This window comes from Phodopus roborovskii, unplaced genomic scaffold, assembly GCF_943737965.1.
Source record: "Phodopus roborovskii unplaced genomic scaffold, PHOROB, whole genome shotgun sequence".
Lineage (NCBI taxonomy): Eukaryota > Metazoa > Chordata > Mammalia > Rodentia > Cricetidae > Phodopus > Phodopus roborovskii.
In genome coordinates, this window is record NW_026125295.1 from 7,280,645 (window position 1) to 7,296,697 (window position 16,053).

The 16,053-nt window shown below is 57.2% G+C and overlaps 1 protein-coding gene across 1 annotated transcript in view; it reads left to right on the plus strand.

Annotated features, from left to right (window-relative positions):
- The window catches only part of Dlec1 (DLEC1 cilia and flagella associated protein), a 45,468-nt gene that overhangs the window by 28,783 nt on the left and 632 nt on the right, over positions 1-16,053 (plus strand). The window contains exons 20-36 of the mRNA XM_051202267.1: positions 2,905-3,058; positions 3,675-3,785; positions 4,638-4,768; positions 5,251-5,430; positions 6,081-6,151; positions 6,545-6,696; positions 7,680-7,798; positions 8,266-8,336; positions 11,492-11,694; positions 11,773-11,877; positions 11,973-12,098; positions 12,216-12,310; positions 12,468-12,552; positions 12,727-12,930; positions 14,561-14,722; positions 15,480-15,633; positions 15,879-16,002. Coding sequence (XP_051058224.1) covers positions 2,905-3,058; positions 3,675-3,785; positions 4,638-4,768; positions 5,251-5,430; positions 6,081-6,151; positions 6,545-6,696; positions 7,680-7,798; positions 8,266-8,336; positions 11,492-11,694; positions 11,773-11,877; positions 11,973-12,098; positions 12,216-12,310; positions 12,468-12,552; positions 12,727-12,930; positions 14,561-14,722; positions 15,480-15,633; positions 15,879-16,002 — 2,247 coding nt within the window. The remainder of the gene's footprint in view (positions 1-2,904; positions 3,059-3,674; positions 3,786-4,637; positions 4,769-5,250; positions 5,431-6,080; positions 6,152-6,544; positions 6,697-7,679; positions 7,799-8,265; positions 8,337-11,491; positions 11,695-11,772; positions 11,878-11,972; positions 12,099-12,215; positions 12,311-12,467; positions 12,553-12,726; positions 12,931-14,560; positions 14,723-15,479; positions 15,634-15,878; positions 16,003-16,053) is intronic.

A 16,053-nucleotide genomic window follows, 5' to 3' on the forward strand; every position in this document is an offset into this window, starting at 1 on the left:
AGACACCCCACGCAACTGTGACATACATGCAGAGGACCTGGCTCAGGCTCATGCAGGGTCCGTGTTTGTCGCTCCGTCTCTGTGAGCCCTGCTTCGTTGAGTCTGTGGGTTGTATTCTCATGGTGTCCTTGACCCCTCTGGCTCCTACAGTTCTCCCTTTCTCTCTTTACCGGGGCTCCTTGAGCTCTGCCTACGGTTTGGCCGCCGGTCTCTGCACCTGCTGCCATCAATTGCTGGACGATGCCTCTCTGATGCCATAGAGCAGCGCCTAGATGGCCTATGAGTTCAGCAGAATATTGTTAGGAAGAGGCAGGGTCAGGCATGAGTTTCCTCTCATGGCATGGGCCTCAAGTTGGACCAGTCACTGGTTGGCCACCAATGTTCTGCACGGCCATTGTTGCCCCAGGACATTTTGCGGGCAGGACAGACTGTAGGTCTAGGGTTTCATGACTGGGTTGGTGTCCCAGTCCCGCTGTGGGGAGTATTGCCATATCCCCCATTACTGTAATACAAAAAAAAACAAAAACAAAACAAAACAACAACAACAAAACCATCCTGAGTGAGGTAACCCAGACCCAGAAAGATAAACATAGTATGTGCTCACTCATAAGAGGATATTAGCTGTTAAGTACAGAATAATCATGCTGCAAACCACAGGCCCTGAGAGGCTAAGTCACAAGGAGGGCTCGAGGGGGGACACGTGGACCTCCCGGGGAAGGGGGAATGGAGTGGTGGTGGCAGGTGGATTGGTGGCAGGTGGGGATGGGCACAGGAAGATCAGGCTGGGGTGGGAGGGGCAGAGGGAGAGTACTGGAAGAGAGGACTGGAATTGGGGGCCCTTGGGGGATAATGTAGAAACCTAGCGCAGTGGAAACTCCCTGGAATCTGTGAGGGTGACCCTGAAGTCTCCCCCTAATGGCAGCATGTGTTGGTAGTCTAAGCACTTGGGGAGGCTGAGACCGGCAGCTCCGGGGATCACCGACGGGCCAGATTAGCCAGACCCTGTTCAAAAAACAAAGCGTGCAGCAACTCAGGAAGACATCCGACATTGACATTGACCTCTGACCCCCCACACACACACACACGAGACTTGGTTACAGTCAGATGTGGCACATGCCTATAATACCAGCACTCAGGCAGCTGAAATAAAAATATTGTGAATTTAAGCACTGCCCCAGATACAAAACAAGTCTATGTAGTATATTACACATACTACCTAGTAATATGATATATAAACTATATGTAATATTACATGTGCATGTAGATATAATTCTTGCAAGGACTCAATCAGCTATGGCTGGCCAGGCAACCCCAGGCTCTTGCTTTTAAGGTCCCTCAGATGACTGACAGGCCCATGTGCACCCTGTAGGATAATCTCCTCTGCACACTACTCACCATAAAGGTAACCTCACTACAAAATGGCCCCGGCCATCTAGACATGTAGAACACTTGTCCACCAAACTCCTGCCTCATGACAAGAAGAAAAAAAAAAAAAAAAAAAAAAAGAACAAACAAAAAGCAACTCTCTATGTCTGTGAGAGAACTGAGGATGTACCACCCCAACCCCAGGGAGACAGTCAAATGTAGAAAACAGGCCAGTTGCCCCTAAGCAGCATGGCTGGAGCCAGTCATGGAAGGGACACTCAACAGCTCCAACAAATTCTGGAGACGGGATGTCAGCCGGGGTAAGATTCGAAGCTTTTGAGAGCCGGTGTACTTTACCTTTTGTTGTTGTGACGAAATACTGCCAGCTGGGCAGTGCTGGCGCATGACTTTCATCCCAACACTGGAGAGGCAGAGGCAGGGGAATTTCTGAGTTCAAGGCCAGCCTGGTCTACAGAGTGAGTTCAGGACAGGCAGAGCCACACAGGGAAACCCTGTCTTGAAAACCCAACAACAACAAAACACTCTGACCACAAAGCAACGTAGAGAAAGGAAAGATTTACTTAGCTCACGCTTCCCGGTCATGCCGCATCGCTGAGGGAAGTCGAGGCCGGAACCAGAAGCAGACACCGTGGAGGAGCATGGCTGGCTGGTTCCCTCATGGGTTCACGCTCAGCTAACTTCTGTTATACAGCCCAGAACCACCTGCCCGGGAAATGGCGCTGCCCACAGTGGGCTGAGGCTTCCTGCTCCAGTTACAACCCAGACAGTCCCCCACAGACGCACACACAGGTCAATCTGGCTAGACAGTCCCTCAGGTGCCCAGGCTATGCCAGTTGAAGTTAACTAGGACAGGAGCACCTAGATTCCTTTGGTGAAGACAAGAAAGTTCTTTTCTTTTGGCCAGGGTTAGGAAGGGGTGAGTGACCATCCTGAAATAAACCCAGAGTGTTCACCTTAAAATTTCTCATATTTTGGGGCTGGAGAGATGGCTCAGAGGTTAAGAGCACTGGCTGCCCTTCCAGAGGTCCCGAGTTCAATTCCAAGCACCCACATGGTGGCTGACAGCCATCCATAATGAGATCTGCTGCCCCCTTCTGGCTTGCAGGGACACATGCAGGAGGAATGATGTATACATAATAAATAAATCTTTAAAAAAAATTGTCATTATTTCGAGAGGGATTTAGACTTAAGGCGTGTGTTTCTCCACGCTCGTTGTTGAAGAATAAGGATATGGTTTGTTATGAATGACGAGCCTGCATTTTGGGTTTCTTGAGGCGGGTCTCACTGTGCAGCCCTGGCTTGCTCTGCGGACCAGGCTGGCCTGGGACCCACAGTGACCCTGCTGTCTCTGCCTTCTGGGTTCTGGATTTATAAATGTGCTACCCCTAGCTGGTAGTTTGGTTTTTTGTGTGTGTTTGTTTTTGTTTTACCTTTTGTTACTGCATTAATAGATTCCTCGGGGTCATTTGTAAATTGGGGAGGTTTCATTTTCTCCTTTTATGATTTCCTGTGTTCCAGCTACCTTCCTGTGTATGCTGAGGTGCAGCAGCCTTACGTGTACCTGCAGAGCAGCCACGTGGAGCTCAGCGACCTGTACCTGGGTGTGCCCACAAAGTCAACCATCATGCTGGTCAATGGGACACTCCTGCCCACCCGCTTCCACTGGGGCAAGGTGACCGATTGAGCCTCAACTAGCAGCAATCTGCAGCTGCCAGCAGTGTGTGGGAGACATGCGGGGGGGGGGACCCCACCGCCTGGCTGGCCACCCTCCAAATAAAGGTTCACCCCCCCAGCCTGTGGCCCCACCCACAGCTCTCAGCCTCCCCCCCAAGCCTGTGGCCCCGACCACAGCTCTCAGAAAAACATGGCTCCTTAAACTGAGCAGTACATCTTGCCTGATCTTTCACGGCTCCATCTTTAGGGAATTCTAGTTCCCTGCCCAAGAAGGAGTTCCTGGTAAACACAGCTGGGACCTCTCAGCCAGCACAGCTCATAGCTGCTCTGCATGGCTGCTCGGAACCTAGTCATAGCAATGCCCCTGTAGTCGACAGTGGAGGGTGCTCTGAGCACCACGAGAGGAGCCTAAAAGGCAGCTGCCTTCTGCTGTCCACTGCAGCGGGCTGCCCGGCTTTGTCCAGGCAACTCCATGGTGCGTGGTGAAGCCCACCATGGTCTGTGGTTTATTCCTGACCTGCCGGCCCTGTCCGGCTTGCTGTGATCAGCCCTGCGCGCAGACCTGGCCCATCTGGTAGCCTCACGCGATAGTAACTCCATCCTGTGTCTTCCAGCTCCTGGGGGCTCAAGCATCCTTGTGTACAGTGACGATCTCTCCCAGACGTGGCCTACTGGGCCCCAGTGAAGAGCGCCAGCTCAGCTTGGAGTTTACAGCCAACACACGGGTGAGTAAGGCAGTTTGGGGGTGCTTTGTGGCTGGGAAGGCACCCCGCCCAACCAGGGGCACCGATGCATCCAGGGAGGCCTAACCGACCCTGCTTCTCATGAGTGGGCAAGAGATTTAATGTGTTTGCGCTTAGGGTTCTCTTTCATTCTGGACCTACTCTCTGCGACCACAAGGCCAGAGAGCCTAGAGAAGGCTCAGATGTGGTCTGAGATCCATTGACCATACGGTCACCAGCCCTACCTTCTCTAGGCAAGTCTCTGTGGCCTCAGGCACTTTGCTCGGGGCAAAGCCATTGCTCAAGGCAAGCACTCTTCTAGGTGCCACAGGGGGAGGCTAACAGGTGGCCAGTGTCCTCCTAGGAGAGGCAGGGCTTCTCCCTGGAGTACCCAGAGGGGTGCCATCACAGGGGGACTTGCTCAGTGTTCAGGTGTCACTGGCTCTGTCTTAAATATTAACCCATTTCTATTAATCTAAGTGTTCCACGTGGTCTTAGCTTACCGGAGAGAGGGTCCGGAGTTCTTCTCAAGTCCCTACACCTTGAATCTCCTCCCTACTACTCCCCGAATCCTCCTTGTCTCCTAGTCCCGCCTATCTTGCTTTCCTATTGGCCAACAGTGCTTCATTCATTAACCAATAAGAGAAACATATTTACAGAATGACATCTCCCATCTGAGGGTCAGCCCCTAAGGGCCGGCCTTGTCTGGGCCGGCAGGACGGCTCACTGGAGGTACTTGGAGGCCCTTCCTCAGAGAGAAGCCAGGCTTTCATGTTCCCATGGTAGCAGAAGACTGTCTGGCTCATCTTCTGGGGTCCCAGCCCTGAAACTGACCTGTGGATCAACCTCTTGCAGGAGAAGCTGATTGACTTGGCCCTCCCTTGTCATGTGTCTGGCATGGAGAAGCCACTGGCCCTGGGCATCTCTGGGACGCCTTTGGGACTGCGAGTGACCGTCACCACCTCCACAGAGGACTGTGATGGGAGGTGAGTCCCGGGTAGGGTAAGCCTCTTGGAGGGCTGGCATTGCACGGTGGTACTGGTCCCCACCCGCCCCCACCCCCATCCTCCCGAGCAAATCCCTGCATCTCTGAGAGAAGGCTATGGTTAGTTGTCGCAGGCCCTAGCTGTCTCTGCAGAAGCCGCCCCTTCCACTCGACCCTGCGTGGCATTTCTGTAGCCTCGCAGAGGCAGGCAGGAGATGGCAGGGGCCCAGCACCTTGGAGCCATGGCATGCTGTCCCCAAGGGGGGCAGTTGTGCTGTTCAAGAGCTCCTCTGGCATGGTGGATCGGCAAGAAGGTTGGGCCTGGGGGTCTGACACCCCCTGAGGGGGGAGCTCTTTTTAAGTTGGGCCTCAGGACCGGCCCCCGCCCCACCCCACGGGGGGCAAGGGGGAGGGGAGGGCTCTCTGAACGGATGCAGGAGTAGCAGCGAAACGGTGTGTGGCACGGGGCAGTGCTGTCGGCAGTGCGCTGTGCTCCGGGGAACGCGCCGAGCTCCGCTTGGACTTCGGCTCCAAAGTACCACTGAGGACCGGCGTGACGCGACAGCTCATCCTGACGAATCGCTCCCCGATACAGACCCCTTTCACCCTCAAATTTGAGTACTTCGGGAGCTCCCAAGACAGTCTGAACAGAAAGACCAGCCTGTAAGTCCCTCCCAGTGTCCTCTCGGGGCATTCCCCGGGGTGCATGAGGTCACATGGGTTATCCATCCTCAGTGGGCCCTTGACACCGGCCGGTGCGGGAGGGCAGACACACCAGGTAGGAGAGATGGGTAAATGAGGGAGATGCTACTGTAGACAGGGACCAGGGGCAGAGGTGTGGGCTAAGGACTTAGAAAGACAGTCGTCCTGGACCCTGGATCACGGGTCTGAGCTGGGAGGTGCAGGGAGGCGAGGAAGCACTGTCCAGACCCTTAGCTCTGTGCTACAGCCTGTCAGTACCTCCTGATGCCAGACAGGGGGCAGCTGGGGAGAGTGGGGCCTGTGGCAAAGGGTGCCCAAGGTCTGCAGACGCAGAGCTGGGTTTGCCCCTGGGATAACAGACCTCTGGCTCGGAGGAGACCGTCCTGTGGATTTCCTGGGAGGCAACCCTACTACTTTCAGGGTGGCCTGCAGGTGGGGATGCTTTGGATAGCAGAGGTCCAGCAGGAAAAGAAATGTAAAAGGGGGTGAAGAGGGGACCTGGCCAGCTTCCCATGCTGAGCGCCTGTCCAGATGTTTCTAGCATGGGCTGTGGCTCAGGGCGCGTGTGGGATGGACTGACGGCTCTGATTCTGTTTCCCGTGCCTGCAAAGCCCTGACATGCCCCCAGCCCTGCTAAAGACAGCGCGCATCCAAGAGCACTTGGCCAAGAAAGAACAGATGGGTGAGAGCCGCCGCCATGTAACATGGGAAGTGTTGGGTCCAGGCCATGGGCTTTACAGGCCCTTCTGAAGATGTGATGTCACATCCTGACCTCAGCATGCGCCAGGGAGGGAGAAGGTGACCAGCAACTAACTCCCTCCCTCTCAGGGTACTCCTCAGTGAGATTCCCAACATGGCCAAGTCCTGTGAAGGACGTGGTTTTGTTTGGGGGGCCGGTGGCGGTCAGGAGAGCCTGAGCTCATAGAGGTACAGGAGGCTGGTCAAGCAGAGCCACTTCCAGCTGGCTATAGGGGCCCTGCAGTGACTCCACCAGGGCCAGGCGTTGCTAAGTCCTGAGGATTCAGCCCTCACTCTCAGCCCAGGGCCCTGACGCTCCATGTTCTGTCGTCCGCAGACTTTATGGAAAGCATGCTATCTCACGGGAAAGGAGCTGCTTTCTTCCCCCACATCTCCCAGGGCATGCTGGGAGCCTATCAGCAGCTGAAAATCAGCATCACGGGCTGTGCCAGCATGTGGGGCGAGTACTGGGATGCCCTCCTCTGCACGGTAAGGACCTGACGTAGGCTCACGTGCCTAGACTCCTGTCTGCCCTCAGAGCTGTGGCCCTCAGCCTCTCCAAGCGCGGCTGTTGTCACGTGCTGGTCACTCACACAGCTGCAGCCTCTGGGGTCAAGGCTGAGATGCTTCCGGCAGAGTCCTCTTGTTTAGCAGAACCTTCTGGATCTCTGTGATATACAGGGCTGGGGCCACCATGTGGGGGACAGGAAATGGCAGACCAGAAATAACAGCGAGGAGTAAAGAGGAGGCAGCCACAGCTTCCCCAGCACTACAACTGTACCCAGCTCTTTGCATTCGGTCATTTGCTAGGCAGCGTATACAGACACGTGCGCACGCGCGCGCACACAGTGCACACACACACACACACACACACACACGCACACCATACACATGCATACACAACAGTCATGCACCCCCCACACACACACACGCGTGCGCATACAACACTCATTTAACTCACATATGCACATACATACATATGCAATACACATTCATGCAATACACACACATTCATACAATATACACATAACACAACACACACGTGCACACGTGTGCACGCTTGCACACACATCACACACATTCATACACAGCACACACGCACACAGCACACATGCGCACACAGACACGCACATGTACCACACACATGCATACAACACCCACACATGCACATACATTCATACAATACACACATACACACACATGCACTTGTGCACACACACAATCTTTAACAGACAAAAAGATATTTGAACAAAGGGGCCACAAGAGCCCAGAGACCCTGCAGCTAGATCAGTAGACGGTAGCAGGCTGTGAGGGAAGGAAGGGCAGCCAGGGGCAGGGGGGAAGCGGCCCAAGCTAGAGGCGTCTGGGTCAGGAACTGGGCAGCGAGTGGGGCTGAGTTCGGGAACCAAGTGTCAGCTTTGCATGGCAGAAATGCAGTGGCCCTCACTGACAAAGAGCTGGTGTGTTTGCAGGTGGGGGACCTGCCAGTAACCCTCATCCCCGTGTATATGGCTGTGGTGGGCTGCCCCATCAGCTCCCTGAGGAACACATGCTACAGCGTGGCCCCGTTCCAGAAGGAGCCTATCATCAGGTACCCGCTTCAGCCCAGGCCCCCGGTCGATCCCTGACGACCCCAGAGCCCTCTGGCTGCCAGTCTGGCTTGTCCCTGCTGCCTCCTGGTTCTCCGGCTGGCTTAGGGCCGCCTGTGCCACCCACAAGGAGGCTCTGGGGGGGGGCGGGGCTGCCTTGGGGAAGCAGAACCTCAGGGGACAGGGCTGACGTTTGTGTGTCTCTGAGGGCTTTGGGACGGTGGATGGACAGAAGAGTGATCCAAAGCATGCCAGTCCCTAGGCTGATGCTAGGCTGACGAGCCCAGCCATAGTGTCAGCAACCGGGTGATGTGACAGTTCAGTTCTGCAGTCCTGGACCCTGGTGTTACCCAGACAAGGATGGATAGCTGATGCCTCTCGGGCCCGAGGCCCGCCCAGGTCTCCTGCCCTGCAAGGTTACAGTCTATACAGAGTATACTGGTTCAGGCTGCTCTCCCCCCACCCCCAGGTTTGGGACCCAGATCTCTGGAGGAGACACAGTCACCAGAATCCTCCGTCTGTATAACTCCAGTCCCTGCGGTGAGTTGCTCGTGACTGTCAGGGTATCGTGTCCAGCAGGGAGAGCAGATGGCCTTGAGGGAGCTGACAGCCACAAACAGGACCCAGGAGTCCAAGGGGCCTGTGGCCCTTGAGACAGACCCAGAGGTCCAAAGTAGAGGGGCGGACTATGCCAGGCCAGGCTTTAGAGAGAGGGACTTCTGTCCTTGAGGATGGGACTCACCCTTGCTAACCTTTGTGTCACCAGGGTCACTGTGCCCAGGGGCAGACACTTGCAGGGCCCCGATTCCTCAGTCCTTCAGTCAGCAGTATCTGAGTTCCACACAAGGGACCGAGGATCCCGAGAGAACAAGAAAAGGGGCTTTCCCTGGGGACTTCCATCCTGATGGCTGCGTGACCAGGCGCTGGGTCCTTGGAGGTCCTTGGAGGAGCCTCTGTACTTCCTCTGGAGGGCACCTGGGCTGCATCCGGGCAAAGGCAGAGAGGCGGGGTGCATGTGGGAACTTGGGGGCACATTGGCGATTTATGGAGGATTTATGGGCAACCCAGAGACCAGAGGTGTGAAACTCCCCAGGCCATTCTAAGGAAGGTACAGCCACAGGCATGAAGCAGGGCTCTGTGAGCCTGCTCCTTGAGGGACCCGCGCTTCTGAAAGGTGTCATCGAGTCTTGCAATCAGGCCCTCCTTGTGTTTACAATAGCTTTGGGTTGCATTTCCAGCTGCTCGCTCACTCAGACGCTTGAGAAATGACTCTTGTGCCTGCCCGGTGGAGCCTTCTCAGTCAGTCCTCTTGGGCCCCTTTAGTTTAATGCTGCCCACTCTCAGGAGTCCCCTTGCTTTGTGTGAGCATCGTTGGCCTGGGCCACAGTGTCTCACTAATGTCACTGACTTGCTATCACTTTGATGCGACTTGTTTCTGTTTTTGAGTTTTGGGGGGCTTTTATTTTTACATTCCAACCTCAGCTCCCCCTTCCCCCTCCTCCCATCGGCTCCACGGAGAGGGTGAGGCCTCCGCAGGAAGTCTACTAAGTCTGTCCCATCATCTCACTGACCTTTTTAAGTTTTAAAATTAAATGTACTTGTGCGTGTGAAGGGTCATGCATGACAGGTTGGAGGGGGAGGCAGAGGGCGATTTTAAGAGTCTGTCCTCTCCTGTTATGTGTGGTTTTGGTATGCAACAGGAGGCTAGGCTTTTGAAAGTCCAGCAATGACCTTGTCTGTGGGATTGTTTGTTCATTTATTTATTTTTGGTTGGTTCTGCAGTTGCAGGGCGTCAACTGGATGTCTCTCAGGCTAGACCGGTTCTCTGCCCACGGCCGTCTCTCTAGCCATTGCCTCCCTTTCCATTTAGAGATAAGGGCACACTAAGTTGCCTAGGCTGCCCTTGAACTCACTCAGGAAAGGACATGGGGTCTTCCTGCCTCGTCTTCCCACGTAGCTGGGATCGCAGGCCTGTGTCTCGAGCCCAGCTAGCTATTCCCTGGGCTTTCTCTTTGGTTTCCATTCTCCCTGGAGGTTCCCTTTTCTTCCTCACTAGCACAATGTCTGCACGTTGTTCTGGTCTTCTGGATTCAGGAGGTCATCGTGACCCAGGAAGTCCCTGCTAACTGACGCGTGGGGAGGTGACTGGGTCATTGGCCCCGGTGTCCTGCCGTGGCATGGCTGAGGAGGTGGTGTGGCCGAGGGAAACTTTTGCATGGTGGGAAGAGGTCTGCACTAGCTCTAGTGCAGTTAGGAAGCAGCTAGGTAGGGTGGGTCAAGGACAGGCAGAGGACAGAGGGGGCCCTGTGCTTGGCGGGTCACCGGTAAGGGGAGCAGGATTGGTCAGCACCGTGGCAGATGAAGTGTAGCCACCACTGGGCACGGCGGGGCACGTAAGAGGCGTCAGAAGAGAGAAAGTGCACGGGAAAGAGCAGTGTGGCAGCCCAGGTCGGGAGCAACGGGGCGCACTCTCTTCAGCCTGGAGGACTCACCCAGGGCTATCCAGAAGGGTGATGCTGGTGGCTCACCCAGAGTTCGGCTTTGCCTCATGGGTAGAAGGATGGGGGTACAAGGAAGACGGCCACAAAGGTTAGCCTGACTTGGGGAGGAAATGGAGACAGACCGGGCTGACTGATGGGTGTGGAGACGGTGGAAGGCATGGGACCATCAGAGACAAACCAAAGGGGCCCGAGGCTGCAGGAAGCATGCAGAGCCTAGGTTGAGGGATGTGGACATGAAGACTGGCCTTGTGACCAATCATGAGGGCTTCGGGTAACTGAGCTAGGTGGCGTAAGCCTGTGAACTACTTGTGTTCCTGTTTGTGTGTGTGTGTGTGTGTGTGTGTGTTGCACATGCGTGTTCACGTGTATGAGTGCATATGTGTTCAGGTGTGCTCATAAGACTACCCAGGTGTGGAGAACCCAGAAGATGGCCTTGGTGCTGCTCCTCAGGTGCCATCCACCTTGCCGCTTGAAATAGGGTCTGTCACTGTCCCAGGAGTCCCCAGGTAACCTAGACTGGCTCAGCAACCCCCAGGCCTGGCTCCGCCTCCTCAGAGCTGGGGTTACAAGTGTGTGCCACCACACCCAGCTGTTCACGCTGTGCTGTGGTCCAGAGTCAAGTCCTCGTGTGTATGGTGTCCTAGTTTGCTTTCTGCTGGTGTGACGAAACACTGTGCAAAGCAAAACCAACCCGGGAAGGAGAGGGCTTGCTTCACTTCGTTGCTAACAGTCCATCACCAAGGAAAGGCAGGGCAGGGGTCTGGAGACAGGAGTGAGCAGGAGCAGAGACAGTGGAGGAGCAGCTGCTCACAGGCTTGCTCCTCTGGGCACACTCACCTGGTGATCTGCTACCCTGCCCAGGGATGAGCTTGCCCAGGGCCCTCCCACAGCAATCACTAACGAGAAAATGCCTCACAGACATGCGCACAGGCCAAGCTGATGGAGGCTGCTTCTCAAGTGGGGTCTCCTCTTCCTACACACACCTCTGGTTTGGGGCATGTTGACAGACACTAACCAACACACAGCGAGCACCTGACCAACCCAGCCTTCTTCCCACTCCGCAAGAACTGCTCCCTAAAATGGTGGCATTATAAAAATAGTGAGGTCCCCGTCCGCCATGAGTACGGGAGACCACGGAGGTGAAGGCCAGGAGAAGACGCCCGCTCTCCTTTTCCTCCATGCCCCCCCCCCCAGATATCCGCCTAGACTGGGCGACCTATGTCCCAGAAGAAAAGGAAGATCGGCTGCTGGAGCTGCTCGTGTTCTACGGGCCACCCTTCCCACTGCTGGACCAAGCTGGGAATGAGCTCCTGTGCCCCGAGACCCCTGAGGCCAGCTCACCAGAGTCCCCAAGTCTCTCCAGTGTGTCAGTGTCTAGCCATGCGGTTCCCTCATCGGTGAGCGGAAGTGCAGGGCGTGTGAGACCCGCGGGTCAGCTCGAGCCCACTCGAGCTTCGGGGTGTCTTTGGTAACAGGGTAGCTGCAGCACCAGGGCTGAAGAGCAGATCATCTCAGTCATCCTGCAGGGGCATGACGGGGAGCCCTCCGATAGCGTGTACCGTATCAGCCCCAAGCAGGTGGTGAGTGGGTAGGGGGTGGACGCTCTGCTCCGGTGGAGCTGCCCTGGCCCTGGCTGAGCATGGGCGGGGCTGAGGCTGCTGTGTCCCCCCCCCAGGTCATCCCAGCGGGAGGCAACAGAACCATGCATATCTCCTTCACACCCATGGTGCTGGGCCCTGATGTCCCGCACAAGGTGGGGTGTACTGGCTATGCCCTGGGCTTCATGAGCTTGGATAAGGAGGTGAGCCTTCCCACCTGGGGTGAGGGTGCTGTGGCCCCCTCCTCTCCCCCTCGAGTCACCCTGCCTGCTCAGCCCCCCGGGGGCCACCAGTGACCCCGGATGGATTGGGCTCCGCAGACAGACAGAGAGATCCCAGGTCGAATGCGCCGCCTTCAGGAGTTTGCCGTGGGCCCCCTGAGACTAGATCTGAATGGCTACGTGAGGCTTGCACAGTGAGTCAACCGCATCTCCCTCCCCTAGCCCTATGCCCTTGAGAGAGGAACCTCTCTTCCCTGGACAGACATAGGAGGGAGGAGGAGCCAGCAGGGGCAGGGAGGTGCGGCCAGGGGACCCAGGTCCCGGCTGCCTGAGTAGTGCCTGTCACTACAGGCTGACCATCGAGCTGGACAACAGTGGCTACTTGGAATTCCGGTGCCAGGCCAGTGACCTCATCCCGAAAAATCCCTGCTGTGGGGTGAGTATGCTGTCACCCTGAACCAGCCAAAGGGCTTGCACCACCCATGTGCCCGTGGGTCCTTTCTGGGGCATAGGCTCTTGAGTCCTTTTCCCAGAGCTACGGCCTGAGGAGCAGGAAGAGATGCGCCGCCATGTGGCTTCCCCTCTCACCCCCTCCACCCTGTGGCCCCAGGTGCTGAGTGACCGGCTCACCACCCGCCACCTGAAACTGATCAACACCACGGAAATCCTGCACTACTTCCGGGTCCTGGTCTCCAGGCCCTTCTTCGTTTCTCAAGATGGGGCCAGCTGGGACGACAGAGCTTGTCATCAAGAAGAAGAGGAGGTAGCATCCTCAGGCCAGCAGCTGCTACTCCGACCACAGGAGAACATGCTGGTCAGTGCAGGGGTGCACCGCCCCCCTCCCCACCTCTACAGGCCACACGCACGTGCGCGTGCACGCGCCCGCGCACACACACACACACACACACACACGCACGCACGCACGCACGCATGCACGCGCACACACATGCACCCTGCTCCCATCTTGGTACCAGGTATGAAAGGACAGTCCTAGGTGCTTGCCCCAGACATATCCCTTCCAACATAACGTAGTCCCTCTGCACGTTACACACAGATGGACCTTCTGCAAGTAGCCACATACATTCCAGAAACATGCCCAGATTCTCCAGTGTGTGTCCCTGTGTGCCACCGCTGATGGCCTGGTGGCGGCCAGTGAATCCTGGTGAGCACCGCTCACCAGGCACAAAACAAGCGCACAGTCCTTCAAATAGTGGCCCCCTGGGTGGGCACAGGCCTCTGCAGGGTGGACAGCAAAACTGTAGACCCTCCATCTGCCACCTCCCCCTCCTGCCTCCTTGCAGCCCCTCACCCTTCTGTTGCCGGCCTATAGAGCCCCGGCTCAGTGCCTGTCCCGCTCTGCATATCCCGGGTGCTCGAATTCAGCTCCTCCTGGGTCTCCCTGAGCGGCCACAGGCTCGCAGGTGTATCTTTCACTGTCTGCACGTGTTGCCTGGTGGGACTTCCCAGGCCTTGCTTGGGGAGGTGGGGCAGCCAGAGCCAGAGCTGCAGGAGATGGCACTGGGAAGCTCTTGCCCGCTCTGCGCAGGCTCCCTGCTAAGACCGCTAAGAGGAAGGGAGGCTCCATCCCACTAGAGCTCCCCAGGAGGCTCAGGGGTGACCCAGATGCTTCCAGAAAGAAGTGAACAGCCTATAGTGGCCTTGCATCGTCCCCCGTGGGTGCAGATGGTACCCGGACACCTGACCTGAACTGGTTTAGTTCTAGATCTGAACACACCCGTAAAGCTGAATTCGCCGTTACCATACCCCGTCCCACACACTGTCTCCTCCATGTAGTGGTATTTTATCCCAGCAGCCACTCGTGCCCTCCAGATCTCTGAACTCCCCTCCCCCGTGACCAATCAAGCCCCGGGGCAACCTGTTGCTTGGTGGCGGTCCCGCGCTTCCCATCGGCACTAGTAGCAAATACCTCGGCTGATTCCTTCTTGAGGGCCTGAGCCCAAGCCCTGCTCTGTTTGGCCTCAGTCCCACCCCAGTTCCCAGTCTGCTGTTCTCAGCCCACTCAGGTTCCACAGCCCAACTCCCCACAGCAGCCAGAGGCACTGTGGAAGGAAAAACGGCCACGGATGTCCCATTTCAGACCCTAACAGACCTCCCTGGTGTCCTCAGAACAAAAAGCCTTTCCTTGGCCGGCACACACAACCTAGCCCAGGCCACCCTGAGAAGTGTGGTCCCCTCAGTAGACTCCCGAGGACAAAGAAGGCAGCCTCTGGGCTGGCCAGGTGCCACACGCACGCACGCACGCACGCACAGCGAGTGTGTGCAGGGCCCGGGGACCATGTGCTCCACATGGGGGCACTGCTGAGCCATGTGCTGGGCAGCTGGCCCTCTCTGGGCTTCACCCGCCCGCCCCACAGACTGGGGGCCTCCCCGAACAGGACCCTGCCTTCAGTGACCTGGGTGATGCTGTGTCTACATCTGCTCAGGTGGCCGTGTCCTTCTCTCTGTCCCTGGAGCTACTGTCCTACCAGAAGCTCCCAGCCGATCAGATGCTACCTGGAGTGGACATTCAGCAGAGCGAGCACGGGGAGAAACAGATGGAGTTCACACAGAACCTGAGCCTATGCTTCACCAACCACACCGTTCAGGCACGCCCTAGGCTTCCTCCTCCCCCCCCCACCCCCGACCCGACCCGGGCAGGAAGATGGCAGCCTGCCCCGAGGGTGAGGGACAGGAGGGGGAAATCCGGGGTGCTTCCTGGAGGAGGTGGCAGGTGAAGCCTCATTGGTGGGCATGGTGACCCCCAAGGAAGCTTTGAGGGACACCGCTTCACCCCTGCAGGGCCTTGAGAGCCACTGAGCAGGTGGCGCGCACGGGTCAGTGTGGAGCTGAGGTGCAGCCGGGGCACAAGCAGGGAGGTAGAGGCAGAGGCCCTGCAGCCTGCAACCTGGCAGCACCTGGGGCCAAAGACAAGTTGACCATGGCGGTGCCTGAGCGATTGATTCATTCGTGAACTTCTGAGAGGCCTTGGGCCACTTGGCCAGAGAGTGTACCCTGGACCCCACAGGAGGAGGGAGACAGGGTGACGAAGGCCAGGTGGCGTCTGACTGACTGACTGACTGACTGGAAGCAGACCATGCGCTCCACGGGAGGGAGGCTGGCAGAGAAGCTGAGGTGTCCCTCTGGTCCTGCAGGGTGCCCTGCCCCCCTGTCCCTCTGGCCGGGGTGGGGGGGGCAGTGCCAACCTCCCGCTGCCTAACGGCCTGCCACCCTAGCTCTGTTCAGACGTGTCAGTACTTGGGGGAGGTGGGAGTCCCTGTGCCCCAGGACCCCAGTTCAGATCAACACCCCAGCGGGGGTTGGGGCCAAGGGTGCCTCATCCCTCACCGAGTCTCGGGCTCCCAGGAGGTGCCCCTGCGGGCCATCGTGGCTGTGCCGTCGCTGCAGCTCTCTACCAGCTGGGTGGACTTCGGGACCTGCTTTGTGAACCAACAGCACAGCCGGGAGGTCTACCTCATGAACCTCAGCAGCTGCCTGAGCTACTGGACAGTGCTGATGGGTACGCTGTCCTCTGCCGCAGGCTGCCACGCCTTGACGGGACTGAGCAAGACCCCTATAGACTGGCTCTCTAGGGCTGGTGGCACCTGAGTCCACTCCCGGAGTCTACCTGTCAGCCGGTTCCTGGTTGCCCTGCCCTGGGAAGCTGGAAGGAGCAGAGGTGGCACCCGAGAGGCTAGTCTGGTCTGGGGGACAACGTCTGGAGCAGCCTGTGCCCACGTGTGGCCTCCTTTCTTCCCGGTGTAGGACAGGAGGAGCCAGCCTGCGAGGATAATGCCTTTGGGGTCTCCCCGAGCAGTGGGCTGCTGGAGGCCCGGCCCACCAATTCACCCCCAATTTCCATTCCCCTTCAGGTATACTTCAACCCTAGGTAAGAGCCGCCTCCTGCCCCCTGGGAACCGCCCATGGGGCCTGGGCACTG